The 19,088-nt window shown below is 42.7% G+C and overlaps 1 protein-coding gene across 8 annotated transcripts; it reads right to left on the bottom strand.

Moving 5' to 3' along the window:
* Positions 1 to 5,060: 5,060 nt before the first annotated feature.
* Positions 5,061 to 16,306, bottom strand: mybl2a (v-myb avian myeloblastosis viral oncogene homolog-like 2a). Of its 8 annotated transcripts, none has more exons than XM_046343386.1 (9): positions 15,646 to 16,306; positions 14,990 to 15,166; positions 14,399 to 14,504; positions 14,121 to 14,192; positions 13,873 to 13,965; positions 13,546 to 13,766; positions 9,162 to 9,282; positions 8,887 to 8,940; positions 5,061 to 8,644 (listed from the first exon to the last, which is right to left on the bottom strand). In XM_046343386.1, the coding sequence occupies exons 2-9, from the start codon at positions 15,004 to 15,006 to the stop codon at positions 6,761 to 6,763; spliced, it is 2,568 nt and encodes an 855-aa protein (XP_046199342.1). In that variant the 5' UTR covers positions 15,007 to 15,166; positions 15,646 to 16,306; the 3' UTR covers positions 5,061 to 6,760. The 8 variants fall into 8 exon arrangements, with proteins under 8 accessions (XP_046199342.1, XP_046199343.1, XP_046199344.1 ...); XM_046343387.1 differs by having other exon boundaries at positions 16,002 to 16,306; XM_046343388.1 differs by having other exon boundaries at positions 14,979 to 16,306.
* Between the last annotated feature and the right edge of the window lie 2,782 nt (positions 16,307 to 19,088).

Raw genomic sequence — 19,088 nt, 5'->3', positions numbered from 1 at the left:
AACACGCCACAGTGAGTAGCCTCTATATTTCACAACAAATTATGAAGAAACAGAGTAATCATGAAAAGTATGCACAATAAAATGCCTCTAAACAGCGTGGGGAGAAAACATTTTCACATATTTAATCATGTAGCATTAGGCCTACTGATTATTTCTCCGTATCTACCTACAAGCTACTACATTGACAGCTCGCGTGCAGTTTTCCGCAAAGGTGTAACCAGTGGGAGAATCTCAATTGCATACTCCTCGCGTCCTCTCTCCTCGCCTCCTTCTCAAAACACATTGGATGAGAAAGCCGGAGGTCCCGCCCCTCTGATCACATTCGCCAATGGGTTTTGAGGAGGCGAGGATGCGAGCAATTGGATTTCCCCAGAGGCTGCGAAACAGCGACGCTTAATCAGACATGCCTGTGTTCATCATGGTTCTTACAGGCAAATTGAAATGACAAAATATGCTTGTGGTGCCTGTAGCTCAAATTATATGTTATATATTATTATATATTATAACACCATAAAACAAAATACAAATGTAAAAAGAGCACAACTAAATATATATTTTTTTTAAACATTTTGCAGGTGCCTTTTCATTTGAAAAACAAGTGGTAAAACTGCTTTCTAACTGCACTGAACCAAAACAGTGGCGCGCAGGAGCGAAGCAACACTTTCGAGTGGGCAAAACCTTGACGAAGGGGGAGGGGCTGCAAAATGCAATCTGTTAATTATTATATATACTGAACAAAAATATAAAATGCAACATGCAACAATTTCAAAGATTTTACTGAGTTACAGTTCATAGAGGAAAATCAGTCAACTGAAATAAATTCATTAGGCCCTAATCTATGGATTTCACATGACTGGGCACTGGGGAGTCAGGCCCAGCCAATCAGAATTCGGTTTTTTTTTTCCGCACAAAAGGGCTTTATTACAGACATAAATACTCCTCGGCACCCTCCTCAGACGATCCTACAGGTGAAGATGCTGGATGTGGAGGTCCTGAGCTGGCGTGGTTACACGTGGTCTGCGGGTGTGAGGTCGGATGACCTGGATAAAAAGACGCTGGAGGCGGCTTATGGTAGAGAAATTAACATTAAATTATCTGGCAACAGCTCTGTTGGACATTCCTGCAGTCAGCATGCCAATTGCACACTCTCTCAAAACTTGAGACATCTGTGGCACTGTGTTATGTGACAAAGCTGCACATTTTCGAGTGGCCTTTTATTGTCCCCAGCACAATGTACACCTGTGTAATGATCATGCTGTTGAATCAGCTTCTTGATATGCCACATCTGTCAGGCGGATAGATTATTTAGGCAAAAGGAGAAATGCTCACTAACAGGGATGCACAAAAATTGAGAGAAATAAGCTTTTTGTGCATATGGATCATTTCTGAGATCTTTCATTTCAGCACATGAAAAATGGGACCAACACTTTAGATGTTGCGTTTATATTTTGGTTCGGTATATAATATATAAAATGGCCATATCGATATTAATACGGACGAGCTCAAATTATTATTAATCCTTGAAAATGACAAATGACCCAATGGATCATTATACTTTCACTGGTAAAAAAAAGTGGGAGTGCAAAAACATTAGTTTGCACCCCTATTTTGAAAGTGGGGATGCAGCTGCTCCATTACTCAGGCACCTATGAGTATGTAGCTTTCAGATTTTACTGGATGGTGGGGAACTTGTAGCATGATTTTGCCCACACTAGTCTCTATTTAAGACTCACCTTGCAGTCCATTGGTCCAGGTCGAGGCAGCCATTTAGTCAAACCAGGAAGGGTTACACCGCTGGGTTTCAATTTCACCTAGAAAACAGAATGCTACAATTAGAATCTGCGCCGTCTGTGACTATAGACACTTTGAAATGCATTCCCTAAATTCACACCCTCCGGTATATTCACTACATTTACTTGTTGTCTGGGTGTACAACACTATGTAGAATAATATCCTCAATCCACATAATCCCCTCAAAGATCTTCAGATACTTTACAGTCAGAGGAACCATCTGTCCAGTTATACAGTGTGATAATGAAGGTGATTCCTCAGAGAGAGGTTTTGTTGGGAAACGTTCTCAGAGGACATTATTCTAGATGATTGACTCAGGGCATCTGTCTATGCCATTAGGCTGTCAAAACTGTGCAAGATGCAGCCTGCCTGGGCAATGCAAAAGAAAATGTCATATTAAAACCAATGGTAGTTGTGAATCTGTCCGTGTGTGTATGACTATGGCTCCATGTGTAAGGGAGCCTTAGTTTCATGTGTGTGGGCTTATTCATGTGTGTCTATGAGTGAGAGAGAATTGACCGATTTTCCATACCCATCTCTCCCCTGACCTGAGTGCGAGATTGAGCGGCTCCACCACCCAATACCAACTGTGCTACATTAGCTCCCTCCTGTGCCTATTCAGGGGTGCTACTCCACTTGCACACAGATCTATTATCAATGTTCATAAGATGTTTATTTTTTTATATATTTTTAAAAAAACTTCACATTCACTTTCAAACCAATAGGGATGGTGTCAGGTTTCCTTCAGACGTGACGCTTGGCATTCAGGCTAGAGCATCTTGTTTTCTCATGGTCTGAGAGTTTTAGGTGCCTTTCAGCAAACTCCTAGTGGGCTGTCATGTGCCTTTTACTGAGGATTGGCTTCTGTCTGGCCACTCTACTATAAAGGCCTGATTGTTGGAGTGCTGCAGAGATGGTTGTCCTTCTGGAAGGTTCTCCCATCTCCACAGAGGAACTCTGGAGCTCTGCTAGAGTGACCATCAGGTTCTTGGTCACCTCCCTGACCAAGGCCCTTCTCCCCCGATTTCTTCAGTTTTGGCCAGCTCTAGGAAGTCTTGGTGGTTCCAAACTTCTTCCATTTAAGAATGATGGAGGCCACTGTGTTCTTGGGAACCTTCAATGATGCAGACATTTGTTGTTTACGCTCCCTCAGATCTGTGCCTCGACACAATCCTGTCTTGGAGCTCTACAGACAATTCCTTCGACCTCATGGCTTGGTTTTTGCTCTGACTTGCACTGCCAACTGTGAGGCCTTATATAGACAGGTATATGTCTTTCCAAACCATGTCCAATCAATTGAATTTACCCCAGGTGGACTCCAATTAAGATGTAGTAACATCTCAAGGAAGATCAATGAAAACAGGATGCACCTGACCTCAATTTCGAGTCTCATAGCAAAGGGTCTGAATACTTACATACATTTCTGTATTTCTGTTTTTTTATTTTTTATTATACATTTGCAAATGTTTCTAAAAACATGTTTTTGCTTTGTCATTTTGGGGTATTGTGTGTAGATTGATGTGGGTAAAAATATATATATATATCAATTTTAGAATAAGCTTTTGTAAATGTAACAAAATGTGGGAAAAGTCAAGGGGTCTCAATACTTTTCCAACTATTCTGTATGTTGTCAGGCCGGCATAATTATAAACCGGATGGTTCGAGCCCATAACTAATAAAGAAACGATAGCTAGCTGGTTAATTTATTCTCTTTACATTCATCGTACGGTTGTTAATAGGTCCAGTAGTTTAGCTGTTTAAACTCAAACGACAAAATACAAAAGGTATATGCAACATTTTGGACTCTGCGGTTTATGTACGTTTCTTTTCGATCTCATTCATGTGTAGTCCGTGTGCCAAATCTTTGCTACTACTAACTGTAATAAATAAAACTTTACAATACATTTTGCGCAGTTTAGAATCAGAATATAATGACGAGTGCCAATGTCTCCGCCCTAACAATGGGAGTCGTTGTCCCAATTGCGCGAAGGCAGGCGACAAGGACCACGTTTACATGCGCACAGTCCCGATAGTAAACTCTAATTCGGGATAAACTGTTTACATGTACATTTGATATCTCGCTGACGAGTATCATTGTATCCGTGAATAAGCATATTTCTGATTTAAGTTAATATGGGTTATATTGAATATGAACTGAAATATGGATACTGACTGTAGGCCTATAACCTTTCACATGTAGCGTAATATAATATTAAATCCTGCAGAATTGTACATTTCTTGCAGTTGGCCTTCAATTATAGAACACCTTTTTATTTTATCTCGGGAACTGAAGTGGAGAAATACTACTTATTTATTTCAGAATCTCTTGAAAAAATGCAAATGCAGGTGTAACTTATCTTTGACACTGTTGTGCAAGTAGACAGTATTTCAACCACATAAAATATGCACCAAAGACAAACTGAAGTCTTATCAGAAATGTGTTTAATCGTTTTTTCAGCATTTAAATTCCTTGAAACCGGTCAAACTGATGACATTGTTCGCATGCAAAATCTTTCCACTGTTATTGCGTTTTCTACAGTGTCTCTAAACAAAACAGACAACTTTACCGGTGTTAAATATATTACTAATGCATTCATTCTATCGATGTAAAACATTATTCTGGTGAGCACTACTTGACTTAGTCTTCTGGGGCAACACGTTATGACATGTATCGAACTATAAATGACAAATGGCCTACCAAATGTCGGAAATTATAAGTAGAAATGTATCTATTCAAATTAGGGGTCAAAGTAGCCTAAACCAGTAGGCTACGGTGTATCAGCAAAAATCAGTTATGGAATTATTATAGTGGATTGAACTGCCCAGGTATAGCCTGCCCTTAATTAAGTGATTTGTTTGTTGATATGCGAAACCGAGCCTGTGTAACCGTGCAGGCAGAGTTTCTCATTACCTGGATACAAGCCTTTTCGGATTATTGTAAACGGTATATGATGTTAATGTTTAATCTCAAAAACATAATACTTGGGTTTAGGTGCAAAATAAGGCCATATAAACGCAAGGGCTTATTTTAGACAGATTTTGTCGAGTGAAACCTCTCGCTTCACCTCTTCCTCTCTGACTTCTACCCCCAGGAACGTTCAGAGCGCGCCTGCGATTGACTGCCCTCTAGAGGTTTATAGTAACCTGCTGTCAATAATAGCGTACTCTACTATGTGGATACAACCTTTAGATGTGTATTCTTCAGTAGGGATTTGCACATAATTATTATGCAGACAAAACAAAAATGAGAACCTGAAACTGAAAAAAAATACAATAAAATTGAATGTCTTTATTTTCCATACATTTCAGCCCAACTAAAGACAGTTGTTTTGTGAGAGAAAGGGAAAATTGGACACAGTACTATATGAATTACCAGTAGTTCATGAAACATCGAGGGGGGTGCATTTGTTTAACACAATCTCCCCCAAAATAAGCCCAATAAAAAATTAAAAAATCGAAATCCATGACATTACATGATTGGAGTAAATTGCATACATTCAAGGCATTGTTAGTTTCAAGAAAATAGAATAAATACATGGAGAAATTACAGTTGTGTGGATATCCTGACACATTTTAGTCTTAGAAAATTATTTATTCACAAAATTAATAAGAATAAAGAATGAAATAGTGACATATCCAGACAATCTCAGGGAGGGGAAATACTGCCAATACTATAGGCTTGGGCAAGGAAACCACTTAACTGCTCTACTCAGTTGCATACAGTATAAAGGCATCTTACTCTGTCATTACTCATCATTAGTTAACAAAAACTGCCCCTACTGTACATTCAAATTCAAATGAATTTCTTAAGGAACTGTTTTATTTAAATAAGTACACTTAGAAATGATCACTCATTCCAAGCCGATACAAATTAACATTTGTGCAGCTTCAAAAGAAAAGCAGTATATCAATCTACTATTCTAGCACTACTTGCTATGCGATTAATCCCCAAGCAAGAGTTCACAGTGAAAAGCAACTGAAACCTCAAAGTTGTAGAGATATGAAGAGGTAGAGAAAAGTGCACTTTCTATTGGTGAAATATGTCAACAAGATGAAGACCTGTTTACAGTAATATATGCAAACAATGTCCATTGATTGAAAGTTGTGTTTGACCAAACAAATCAGAAAAAAAACTCACCATTCAATGACCTCAATTGTCACAATACAGGTTCCCTGTATTGCTACTTGATCCTTAAAGCGGCAATCGGCAGCAGAAACAATAACAAAGCGTCCTCACCATCCCTGTTTCAGTAAAGAACTGAGGGATGGGGCTAGAGAAAAGTAACCACTCTCAAATTCATAGACAGGGCCATTGGATGCAAGGACTGACCATCCGTGATATCAAAATATAATATAGTTTTAGAGTAAAACAAACTTATATTTCAGGTTCTGATAGGGTATGGCAGTTGAGTTAAGCTCATGAGGCATTTATAAGTCATATTCTTCATGAATCAATGGGTATATATAAATTAATGATAAGTCCAAAAACGGCTGTAGCAACTGCTGATTGCCCCTTTAAAGAAAACACTACAGTAGGTAATGAAAAGAATGCTTATGTAGAAGATTTCATTTACGATATCCGTTTGCAGATTCAAACTCCAAACACAAAAAGTAAAGAAACGTTTCCAGGATACACTCAAAGATAATTGGCCATCTTACCATATTGTCCATTACAAGGTGTACCAAACATGTTTTTTCCAATTTTTTTACATAATCTAAAATGTATTAACTTCATAATTACAAAAATAACATTATTTAGAGGTATTATTTCTGTTGTGTTACATTTGTTGACATGACATCACTCAGCCCTCAAAGCTCAATCCTTGGTGTGCAGGGTTTTGTCCCGGCTCATTGTTCAATCATGTAAACTTGGATGACAATCGAGTAACAGATTAGGGTAAGAGACCCTGCACGCACAGGACTGACAATGAGATATATAGGGCAGTAGCAGGCACTGTGTTCAGCATGTCTATGACGGTTTAGTGGCGCCATTGAAATTGGACCTCCCGTCTTTCGCCCTCAGGGACTCCCTGTAGATCAGCAGCCTCTCAGTGGTGTGAGGGGGCAGCCGGCTCCTCTTGGCCCTGACGATGCAGGACGCCATGGGGAAGAGTCGATCAAAGCCGCCTGAGGTGGCAGGCACAGCCAGCAGCTTCCTGGCCGCTCTCTGCAGCTGGGGAAACCGTGAGGCGTCTCTCCAGAAAACCTGGGTGGAGCAGTCCCCATCCAGCACAGGCTCTGACAAGTACTGGTCCAGCTCAGACAACTTCATGCTCTTGGTCGCAGGCTGGAGGAAACTGAAGATGGACTTGCGCTTGAGGTTGCCGCTGCCACTGTTAGAGCTGGAGGCCTCAGAGTCCTCCTGGATCTCTTCACTCTCCTCTTGCTTCACTGGGTTCGAGGAATCCATGTCGCTGACCAACGACTTGACCAGCATTTGGACCTGGAACTTGGAGGGGGCGGCCAGGGAGGCGGCGTCCCCCTCCTGCTTCACGTCATCGAAGGGCTGGAGCTTAATGCGGGGGTCCAGCACCGTGACCAGGATCAGGTCCCTCTGCAGAAAGAGGGGCTGGAAGTGTGTTTGCAGGCCGGAGCGGAGCCCCTTGGAGAAGTGGCTGTAGTTGGTGGAGCGGGTCTCCAGGGTCTTGTCCAGGCCGATCAGGGAGGGGATGATGAGGGAGAAGGTGACGGCATCGCTCTGAAGCACCTGAATGGCCTCCTCAAAGGGCTCCAGCAGGCCGATGATGTCCACCACCTGCTCCCGCTTGGCCCTCACCATGGGCGGGGAGCTGGACGAGTCCTTGGCCTCAATGCGGGCCTGGGCAAGCAGGGTCATGACTGAGCCCCACACAGCCTCCTGTACCATCCGCCGCATCGACACAAAGGTGGAATTCCAGCGGCAGCCGCCGGGTGAGGGGGCCAGTGACAGGCCACACTCCTTCAGCAGCACCTCGTTCCAGTAGGCGCTGCGGCGGAAGAAGGCCACCACGTTGTGTACCTGAGACAGCAGGTTCTCCACCACGCGAGAGTTCTTTAGAGCCTCTTTGATCACCAGCTGCAGCATGTTGGCGACGCAGCCCACGCGCGTGCCAAACTGGATCTCTGAGAAGTCCTCCGTGAGCATCTTGTCACCCAGGAAGGCTAGCATCTCCTCCTCGTCCGGATCGCCCCTCTGAGACGAGCACATGATCCTATAGTCGCAAAAGAGGTCGTAGGCAGCGATGGTGTGCTTGGCCTCGTTGGTGATGATGTAACCCAGATTATTGGGGAACAGGCCGTAGCTCAGCAGCACGGCTTCCAGCTCCCGGGCCATGGCCACGTTCATGTTCTTGTGGCCGATGTGGCGAAAGGCCACGGTGGGCCGGTGGATGTGCCAGTCATCATCCAGGAAGTGCAACTGCACGGCGACAACAGGGTCGGCGTAGGGGCTGGCCCAGAGGTCCAGGGTGGCATGGACAACGGCATCGCCCGCGCTGGCAGCCAAGCAGGTCTTCAGGTCGCGGATCAGATGGGGCTTGATTGCCTTCTCCACGTCGTCGTACAGACGGAGGCCCACGGCACGCTGGGACAGCCTCTGATATTGGGGGCCGATCACAGACATGAAGCTCCTGAAGCCTGAGCCCTCCACGAAGCTGAGGGGCAGCATGTCCTCCGCTATCATCCGCAATACGGCCTCTGTGATGCTCTTCTGGCGAGACTGGTGGAGAGTGGGGACGCTGCTAGAGCAGGGGCTGTTGGAGTCCCTCTTGGCTAAGACAGGCGGGAACACCACTGTCTTTGACCTGACTGGGTGAGAGTCCTTTTTTGGCCTAATTTTTAGCATGGGGTCTATAGCCTCTCTATACTGTCTCATCTATAGAGAACAAAGAGAATGGGTGAAAAGGATTGAACGTTTCAATATTTACACTGTGGAGAAAAATGAAAGAAAAAAAACAGAAAAAAATAACGCTCAACAGGCTTCATTTGGTTAGTGACAACCATTATGCCTGGTTGGAGGATAACAGAACACATTACACCTCACTGCTGTTTGGCCTCCCACAGACATAGGTGAGTAATGCGCAAACAGAGAAAGAGTCAAGGATATGGCGTTCTTACCACCTCTGGAGGTTCAGGCTCCGTGTCCAAAACAACGTCACAACGAAAATCTACCTGTAAGCCAAGATAACCTAAGTTAGCAAACAACAGCACATACCTCTTTTTTTCGTTTGTTGTTCAAGTAAATTCAAATAGCTAAAAGTGTTGGAAGTGACAGGGTGACTGTTTGTATTTGAGGAATACAAAGGGCTGACCTCGCCCTGTAACAGAGTAGTAGGTGGTGGGTTAGGTGAAACATAGTGCTTGTTAGTATGTGAAGAATACAAAGGGCTGACCTCGCCCTGCTCCAGAGAAGTGGGTGGTAGCGGGCTCCCGTCATCATCCATAACATATGCTCCCATCTCGGCTTTACGTTTGATGGTTGAGTTCCAGTGGTTTTTCACAGCATTATCCGTCCTACGGAGGTAGAAAAGCGGTGTGTCATTCCCGGAGAGCAAAACTACACTGACTTTCTATTAAAATTGACTAGTAAATTGGACGTGTCATTGTTTGAATAATCAAATCCTGTTAGGATCTGAATGCGACCGGTGTTTCATAGCATTTGGCAGGGTTCCACATAAATGATGATTAACAATGTCACCCAGGCCAGTAAAAACATGTCTGGGCCAGTAGATCTCACAGTCACTGGCTCAATCAGGCCCAAAACCTTTCAGCGTGTTTCAGTTCGAGATTTCCGTGCGCTGCTCTGGTCTTCCATTGAAAACTAATATTGCCGGCATCGCATTCAGCACGGCACTATTGGAGCAATATGATTAGCCGTTCAATCGACCACCACCAAGAGCCACAACAACTTCTTGAAATCAGAGCACCAATAACTAGTAAATATTACTAGACTTAGCGAAAATTATTAACTACATGTTGTAGATTTTGGTTATAATAATAATAATAATAATAAGAGTGACTTACATTCAGAAACAACTTGCGGGTAATTGTCTAGCGAAGTGAGTTGATGTGTTCAAACGCTAGCTGTGCAGAGCAAAAAACAGTTCTTAAAGGGGCAACTGCATCTTAAAGCTAGAATCTTGAATTGAAAAAAATGACAAAGCGGACACCCCGTCTCAGAGTTGCTAAAAAGCTGAGGAATGGGCCTGGAGAAATGTAACCACTCAAGACAGAGGTATAGATGCAAGGATTGACCATCCATGATATCAAAATGATAGTTTTAACCATATTTTGAGGCTATGCAGTGTTTGTTTATACTTACAGTGCCTTGCGAAAGTATTCAGCCCCCTTGAACCTTGCGACCTTTTGCCACATTTCAGGCTACAAACATGAAGATATAAAACTGTATTTTTTTGTGAAGAATCAACAACAAGTGGGACACAATCATGAAGTGGAACGACATTTATTGGATATTTCAAACTTTTTTAACATATCAAAAACTGAAAAATTGGGCGTGCAAAATTATTCATCCCCTTTACTTTCAGTGCAGCAAACTCTCTCCAGAAGTTCAGTGAGGATCTCTGAATGATCCAATGTTGACCTAAATGACTAATGATGATAAATACAATCCACCTGTGTGTAATCAAGTCTCAGTATAAATGCACCTGCACTGTGATAGTCTCAGAGGTCCGTTAAAAGAGCAGAGAGCATCATGAAGAACAAGGAACACACCAGGCAGGTCCGAGATACTGTTGTGAAGAAGTTTAAAGCCGGATTTGGATACAAAAAGATTTCCCAAGCTTTAAACATCCCAAGGAGCACTGTGCAAGCAATAATATTGAAATGGGAGTATCAGACCACTGCAAATCTACCAAGACCTGGCCGTCCCTCTAAACTTTCAGCTCATACAAGGAGAAGACTTATCAGAGATGCAGCCAAGAGGCCCATGACCACTCTGGATGAACTGCAGAGATCTACAGCTGAGGTGGGAGACTGTCCATATACGACAACAATCAGTCGTATATTGCACAAATCTGGCCTTTATGGAAGAGTGGCAAGAAGAAAGCCATTTCTTAAAGATATCCATAAAAAGTGTCGTTTAAAGTTTGCCACAAGCCACCTGGGAGACACACCAAACATGTGGAAGAAGATGCTCTGGTCAGATGTAACCAAAATTGAAGTTTTTGGCAACAATGCAAAACGTTATGTTTGGCGTAAAGCAACACAGCTCATCACCCTGAACACATCATCCCCACTGTCAAACATGGTGGTGGCAGCATCATGGTTTGGGCCTGCTTTTCTTCAGCAGGGACAGGGAAGATGGTTAAAATTGATGAGAAGATGGATGGAGCCAAATACAGGACCATTCTGGAAGAAAACCTGATGGAGTCTGCAAAAGACCTGAGACTGGGACGGAGATTTGTCTTACAACAAGACAATGATCCAAAACATAAAGCTAAATCTACAATGGAATGGTTCAAAAATAAACATATCCAGGTGTTAGAATGGCCAAGTCAAAGCCCAGACCTGAATCCAATCGAGAATCTGTGGAAAGAACTGAAAACTGCTGTTCACAAATGCTCTCCATCCAACCTCACTGAGCTCGAGCTGTTTTGCAAGGAGGAATGGGAAAAGATTTCAGTCTCTTGATGTGCAAAACTGATAGAGACATACCCCAAGCGACTTAAAGCTGTAATTGCAGCAAAAGGTGGCGCTACAAAGTATTTAACTTAAGGGGGCTGAATAATTTTGCACGCCCAATTGTCCAGTTTTTGATTTGTTAAAAAAGTTTGAAGTATCCAATAAATGTCGTTCCACTTCATGATTGTGTCCCACTTGTTGTTGATTCTTCACAAAAAATACAGTTTTATATCTATGTTTGAAGCCTGAAATGTGGCAAAAGGTCGCAAAGTTCAAGGGGGCCGAATACTTTTGCAAGGCACTGTATATTGTTTACAAACATAGGAAGACAGTGGCACCTTTTCCCTAATGTACAGTGCCTTCGGGAAAGTATTAGGTCTAAAATTGATCCCCCCACTCAATCGACACACAATACCCATTAATGACAAAGAAAAACAGCTACATTTGTTTTGCTAATTTATTCAAAAAAATCATGAAATATCATATTTACATAAGTATTCAGACCCTTTACTCTGTTTTTTTTAAGCACCTTTGGCAGCGATTACAGCATCAAGTCTTCTTGGGTATGATGCTACAAGCCTGGCACACCTGTATTTGGGGTGTTTCTCCGATTCTTCCCTGCAGATCCTCTCAAGCTCTGTCAGGTTTGATGGGGAGCGTCGCTGCACAGCTATTTTCAGGTCTTTCCAGAGATGTTCGATCGGGTTCATGTCCGGACTCTGGCTGGGCCACTCAAGGACATTCAGAGACTTGTCCCAGAAGCCTCTCCTGGTTTGTCTTGGCTGTGTGCTTAGGGTTGTTGTCCTGTTGGAAGGTGAACCGTCGCCCCAGTCTGAGGTCCTGAGAGCTCTGGAGCAGGCTTTCATCAAGGATCTCTCTGTGCTCCGTTCATCTTTGCCTCAATACTGACTAGCCTACCAGTCTCTCCTGCTGAAAAACATCCCAAAATCATTATGCTGCCACCACCATGCTTCACCGTAGGGATGGTGCCAGGTTTCCTCCAGACGTGGTGCTTGGCATTCAGGCCAAATAGTTCAATCTTGCTTTCATCAGACCAGAGAATCTTGATTCTCATGGTCTGAGTTCTTTGGGTGCCTTTTTGCCAACTCCAAGTTGGCTGTCATGTGCCTTTTACTGAGAAGTGGCTTCCGTCTGCCCCCTCTACCATAAAGGCCTGATTGGTGGAGTGCTGCAGAGATGGTTGTCCTTCTGGAAGGTTCTCTCATCTCCACAGAGGAACTCTGGAGCCCTGTCAGAGAGACCATCTGGTTCTTGGTCATCTCCCCCGATGGCTCAGTTTGGCCGGGCGGCCAGCCAGCTCTAGGAAGAGTTGGTGATTCTAAACTTCTTCCATTTAAGAATGATGGAGGCCTTCAATGATGCAGACATTTTTTGGTACCCTTCCCCAGATCTATGCCTTGACACAATCCTGTCTCAGAGTTCTACGGATAATTCCTTCGACCTCATGGCTAGGTTTTTGCTCTGACATGCACTGTCAACTGTGGGACCTGATATATACAGGTGTGTGCCTTTCCAAATCATATCAATTGAATTTACCACAGGTGGACTCAAAATAAGTTGTAGAAACATCTCAAGGATGATCACTGGAAACAGGATGCACCTGAGCTCAATTTCGAGTCTCATAGCAAAGGGTCTGAATACTTATTTAAATAAGGTATTTATGTTTTTAAATTTAATACATTCACAAAAGAAAAATAATTTTTAAACATTTTGCTTTGTCATTATGTGGTATTCTGTGTAGATTGCTGAGGATTTTTATGTATTTAATCCATTTTAAAATAAGCCTGTAAATGTAACAAAATGTGGAAAAAGTCAAGGGGTCTGAATACTTTCCGACGGCACAGTAGATCTCAGCTTCACAAGAATAAAGCAAACATTTGCATTAACAATTTATATTACGCAGCTTTTAACACATTAAAATGTTGCCTATTTGTAGTTGAATAACAGAGAGACAGCACTCTAATCTATGGGCCCTGCATAACTCTAATGTATTTAAACTACCCTAGGTCCAGGCCAGTAGAAATTTTGTTTGGGACAGGAGATTCTGGGTCAACTGGTCTGGCCAGGCCCAGTGAGAAAAAAAAGTTAATGTGGAACCTTGCTGCGGTCAGTTACCTTCCAGGTAGAAGCTTGGCAATCTCCGCCCAGCGGTTCCCAAGGACACAGTGGGCTTTGTAGATGATCAGGTCCTCCTCTGGGGTCCACGAGGACTTCTTCACGTCCGGGTTGAGGTGGTTGTGCCATCGCTCCCTGCATTGCTTCCCCTGGCGACCCTTCAGGTGCCTGGCCACCATCGCCCACTGCTTGGTCCCATATTTACTCACCAGCTCAATGACCTACAGAGAGGAACAATGATGAGAGAGATTATGTATCCTTCACTTTCTAAGGACAATAATCTATCTATACATGTCTGTATAATGGCATTTGTTTTTCATTGCTCACCTTGTCGTCCTCCTCCTTGGTCCAAGTCCCCTTGATTAAATCTGGATCTAGAGCCTTCATATAGCGGTGCATACATTGATACTCTGTACGCCCCTATAAGAAATCTACTTTTGTAAGGTTTTCACAGACAGGATCGATACTATTAATAAGAGCCTGCATAATAGAAAAAATAGGACTATAATTCTCTTCTACAATTCTGCCATATAGCCTGTGCTATATCTATCCCAAAATCTGTCCCCAACACTCACTGGTAGGAAGCTGGCGATAGTTGTCCAGTCACTATTTCCAAAGTTGTGCACAAGGATCTTTAGATTCTCATCCTGCAAGTACAAGAGAGAAACAACTTAGAGAACATACCACTACACTACTTAGAGCAGCAATTATTCTCTTCTTCCTTCATAGCACTTTTAGGTCAGGGCTGAGAGCTTCTGGTTAATGTTAAGGTTACAGTGGACAGTATACAAGTAAAAGAGGCCATCTTAGTTCTGACACAAGGCCCAGAGTTCAGTCCAGATCAATCACTCACCTCCTCATGCGTCCATTTCACTTTAACTTTATAACTCTCCCGCTGTTCCGCCACATCAGAGTCTGTGTCAACACACAGCATTTCATCTCCATCTTCACTCTGCATGCTGCAAATAAACAGGTAGAAAACTATGAGACGGGGCACGTTCCTCTGCCCAGGCGTTCCTGACACATGCCAGATCTTACAACGCCAGGATAGGTTGATTTTTACTGAATCTATGTTATTTAAATCTGGTGCCCGACAACAGTCGATAACGTGGCAAGCAACCATTGCTTGACGCATCAGAACGTCTGAGCAGGGGAACGCGGCCAAGAAGAGAACAGAGGCAGGCATAAAACCCTGGCACACCTGGATTTTATGGAATTTGATGTTTGTGTGAGGCATGGATGTGCCCCTCAATTACAAAGTTCCTACACAGCTGCCATCACTTAGTCTACTCATACCAACAGCTTTATTGACCTGAACCTATTACATGTGAGCACTGTTCACTTGAGCTGTTCGAGAAGTCTTGACTTATGACAGTATCCTCTCTACCACAAGGTTGACAAGCCAGTTTGGCCATTTAGAACGCTAATATTACCTGTCTCTTACACTTGGTGATGTCCCATATGGTGCTGTACCCAATGACGGTTGGTACAGCGCCGAAATTCAGCCTGAGCCTGTCAACGAAACGAGCCTTCCACTTGTGGTATCTCTCAGTCGGTTGGGACAAAATGATCACCACACATGGTTGTAACGCCTGGTTTTCCGCCACCAAATGCAGGCCAGCTGATTATGACATAAATTGTCCTACTTATTACAACGCTCCAAAAGTGAAAAGTAACCCGGTCCCTATCGTTAAAAGTGCACCCTTTAACAAAGCTATTTCGACTAAAAATAAAAATCGAACAAACTGCAGTACTGCAGCCCTAGTACCTCTTGCACGTCTGTGGATTGCAACAAAAAGTGGCAACATGAAATATACAATTCCAATACATGTGCTTCAAACTGCGCAACATTGTAACAAGCTGGTCTTCACATACAATGAAAATAACAAATTCATGAGGCCCACCCCACCAGTCTGGGAAACAACGTAACGTTGGTTAGCTAGCTAATCAACAAACTGCATGTTACTGCTGCGAGCGATACAACCTTTCATTTAGGCAAATACATTTAGTAATATCTTCACCAATCAATGCCACAATATGCACCGTGCTACTTAAAAGTGGGTAACTAAAACTGTGATTAGCAAATTGTTACATTCTTACATGACAGAAAAAAACGTATTCTTGACTGTAACCCGTAGTGAAGATGCCGGTAACGTTAGCGAACGTGTCCAGCCAGCTAGCAAACAACTACTAGCCGACTGCTGGCCATGATAACAACGGCTTTCTAAGCGGACTGTTTAACTGTTACTGAACAGTCAACGTTAGCTAGCGAGACTAGCTTCCGGGATCACAACCAAATTGCACACGAAGACCACTGGAAGTATAACGTCACAATTTACCAAGGCATTTTCGCTCTCTGGTCTACAGTTCCAGGTTCTGGTGGAATAAGTTGATGCACATGGCTCATTTTCACTACTGAATAAGATAAACGGTATAAACCCATTGCATTGGCTTACCCACGCGGCCAACCGGACATTCCCCCCCAGCTTCTAGGAGTGTCCAGCAAACCTCCCAAAAACCCCAACTGTCGCGGCCTTGCCTCACAGTCCCGTCTGTTCAACCGACGCGGGACTCTAACCGTAACAAACAACTCTAATAAGTTACAATACTTTGAAAATAGAGTAGCTAAACTGTGGAAAACGAATCAACCAGACTCATGCGTTTCAATTTCTTAACACGCGCCTAGCGTTTTTTTAGTAGCAGATTTTTTTTGCCCGGGAAAGGGGTAAGGAAGAAGGGTACGTTCAAGACCATCAACGCTCTCCGGAAACAAGCATTTGCTGCACTCCTAACGTTATATAATACCGAAAAGCAGAGGGTCAACTCCCCCCCCCCCCCTAAAGCTAATTTCCTGAATTTCTACGCAGTTTTAACATGACACAGGCCCTTCTAACTAGTTATTTTTAGAACAGCAAAAAATGTCACCAGACACTCATCAAGCTAGGTAAGAGATCATGAATAACATGTTTAAAGGGATAGTTCACCCAAATTACAAAATGGCATATTGGTTTCCTTACCCTGTAAGCTTTCTATGGACAAGGTATGACTTCAATCCATGCTTTAGTTTAGTTTCCCTGGCACTGTTTCTAAATGCTAACATTTTATAATTTGGGGCACACATTCCATTCAAGTCATGGGAACAATATTAGCATTTTTTGCACATCATGTCCAAATCATCCGAAAGTATCTCAAATTGATTGTGAAGCTGGCAAAAGTCACTTGTAGAAAATGTAACATGATGTGCAAAAAACGCTAATATTGTTTGCGTGACTTGATTGGGATTTGTGCCACAAATGCTAAAACATTTTTTATTTAGAAAAAGTGTCAGCCACTGCCAAGGCAACTAAACCAAAGCATGGATTGCTGTCATACCTTGTACATAGACTGCTTACAGGTAAGGAAACCAATGTGTAATTTTATAATTTGAATTGATAAAAGACCTAACTAGAGTAAAGGTAATTCAATAATCAATCTTGTGTTGCACCTTGAACCAAATAGCCTAACAAATTAAGAACTCAAAGTACAAACACTTAACTTTTGATGTTCTTTATGAAGACTTCCTTCCGCAGTGTCATTTACCCAGAAAGTCATTTATGGGACAAGGAGAGACTGTCATCCATGGTTCAGATTTGTTTTCGAAAGCCACTGCCAACTTGAGCTAACTGTAGGTAACAATAACCAACAATGGGATTGATGGGGCAAGCTAACCATGGTCAAAAGTTGTGGCAAAATCACCTCAAAGTTTTTCAAACCAAGTCTTTGAGTTGATTTGGTATACAGTTTTGAACATGGTGAACTTGCCCCTATCCATAAATAAATACAAAACAATGTTTCTCATTAGACATTTTTGTATAATGAGGAGAAACAACCAGATCTCAGGCTTCTGAGTGGCGCAGCGGTCTAAGGCACTGCATCTCAGTGCATAGAGGCATCACTGTAGTCCCTGGTTCAAATCCAGGTAGCATCACATCCGGCTGTGATTGGGCAGTGCACAATTGGCCCAGTGTTGGTTGGGGTAGGCTATCATTGAAAATAATAATTTGTTCTCAACTGACTTGCCTAGTTAAATAATGGATTCACTGTGACACTTGTCTGGCCTTGTACATGGGGTGAAACATTGAGCAACTTCTACCAATCTTGCAGCACAGTGGCTCGCTCTAGAGAATGTTTCCGCCTCGTTTAATTATTTCTAATGACAGGAAGTGGATCCTCATTACCAGGACATTCTTTGAGGAATCAACCACTCCACTACGAAGGGGCTAACGTGAGTGGGTTTTGTAATAATATGTAATATATGCCATTTAGCAGGCGCTTTTATCCAAAGCGACTTACAGTCATGTGTGCATACATTCTACGTATGGGTGGTCCCGGGAATCGAACCCACTACCCTGGCGTTACAAGCGCCATGCTCTACCAACTGTACTAGATGAAGTACAGCTACGACCGGAAGTTGCTTTTTGTAGCAGCTTAAGAGAGGATATTAGCCAACCCTAACCCTTTTCCTAACCTTAACCTAATTCTCCATACCTGCCACGTTAATTATCTTAACCTGCTGCATAAGTTCTCCTAACCTGCTGATAAAAAGTCACATAGCTGTATACCACCTAGACAAAACCACCTAGACAAAGGCCTGCTGTACACAGATTTACATAAAGTCTGCAGAATTCCCCTCAACCCAAAATGTGTACTTCATCTCTATAATTTGTTCAAGTCAGGATTACACAGCAAGATTGCACTTCCACTTTCCAATAGCATCTTTATCTACCTCCAACAAATGAAATGTAGGCTACCACATCCTTTGAAGAATAATGACAAGTGGGATTGATATGAAATGTATAACCTGTATTTGACTGTACTCCAGATGCCTATTAATGACATTGTCATGCCTTATTAATGTGTATTGAAATTCATAACCATTTCTCATGTTTGTAGGAACTTCAGTGAGTTCTGCAGCTTTTGTGTTGGACAACTTTGCAATTGTGATTGACAGGATGTTGTACTTACACTCTCTAAGTGTCATTGTAAATAATAATTTGTTCTTAACTGATTTCCCTAGTTAAATAAAAGGTTAAATAAAATAAAAAGTGAAGGGACATGGATACCTGCTCAAGATTTGGAGCATATAACCATGTTCATGCACCTCATGCCTTCCTATCATTTACTTTCTGCTCACCAAAGCCATTGTCCAGCAGTGATCATCACATATCTCTTGTTTCAGGAGTAACATCCACTGTGTCTACTATATCCACAGTGCTGCTTTAGCAAAGACAGGCATGTTAAACTACACAGATAAATCTCTGCTCTCATCAAACACATACACTACATGACCAAAAGTACGTGGACACCTGCTGGTTGAACATATCATTCCAAAATCATGGGCATTAATATGGAGTTGGTCCACCCTTTGCCGCTATAACAGCCTCCACTCTTCTGGGAAGGCTTTCCACTAGATGTTGGAACATTGCTTCGGGGACTTGCTTCCATTCTGCCACAAGAGCATTAGTGAGGTCGGGCAATGATGTCGGGTGATTAGGCCTGGCTCG

Source organism: Oncorhynchus gorbuscha, linkage group LG03 (assembly GCF_021184085.1).
Source record: "Oncorhynchus gorbuscha isolate QuinsamMale2020 ecotype Even-year linkage group LG03, OgorEven_v1.0, whole genome shotgun sequence".
Taxonomy (NCBI): domain Eukaryota; kingdom Metazoa; phylum Chordata; class Actinopteri; order Salmoniformes; family Salmonidae; genus Oncorhynchus; species Oncorhynchus gorbuscha.
This window is presented reverse-complemented; position numbering and strand designations above follow the sequence as displayed.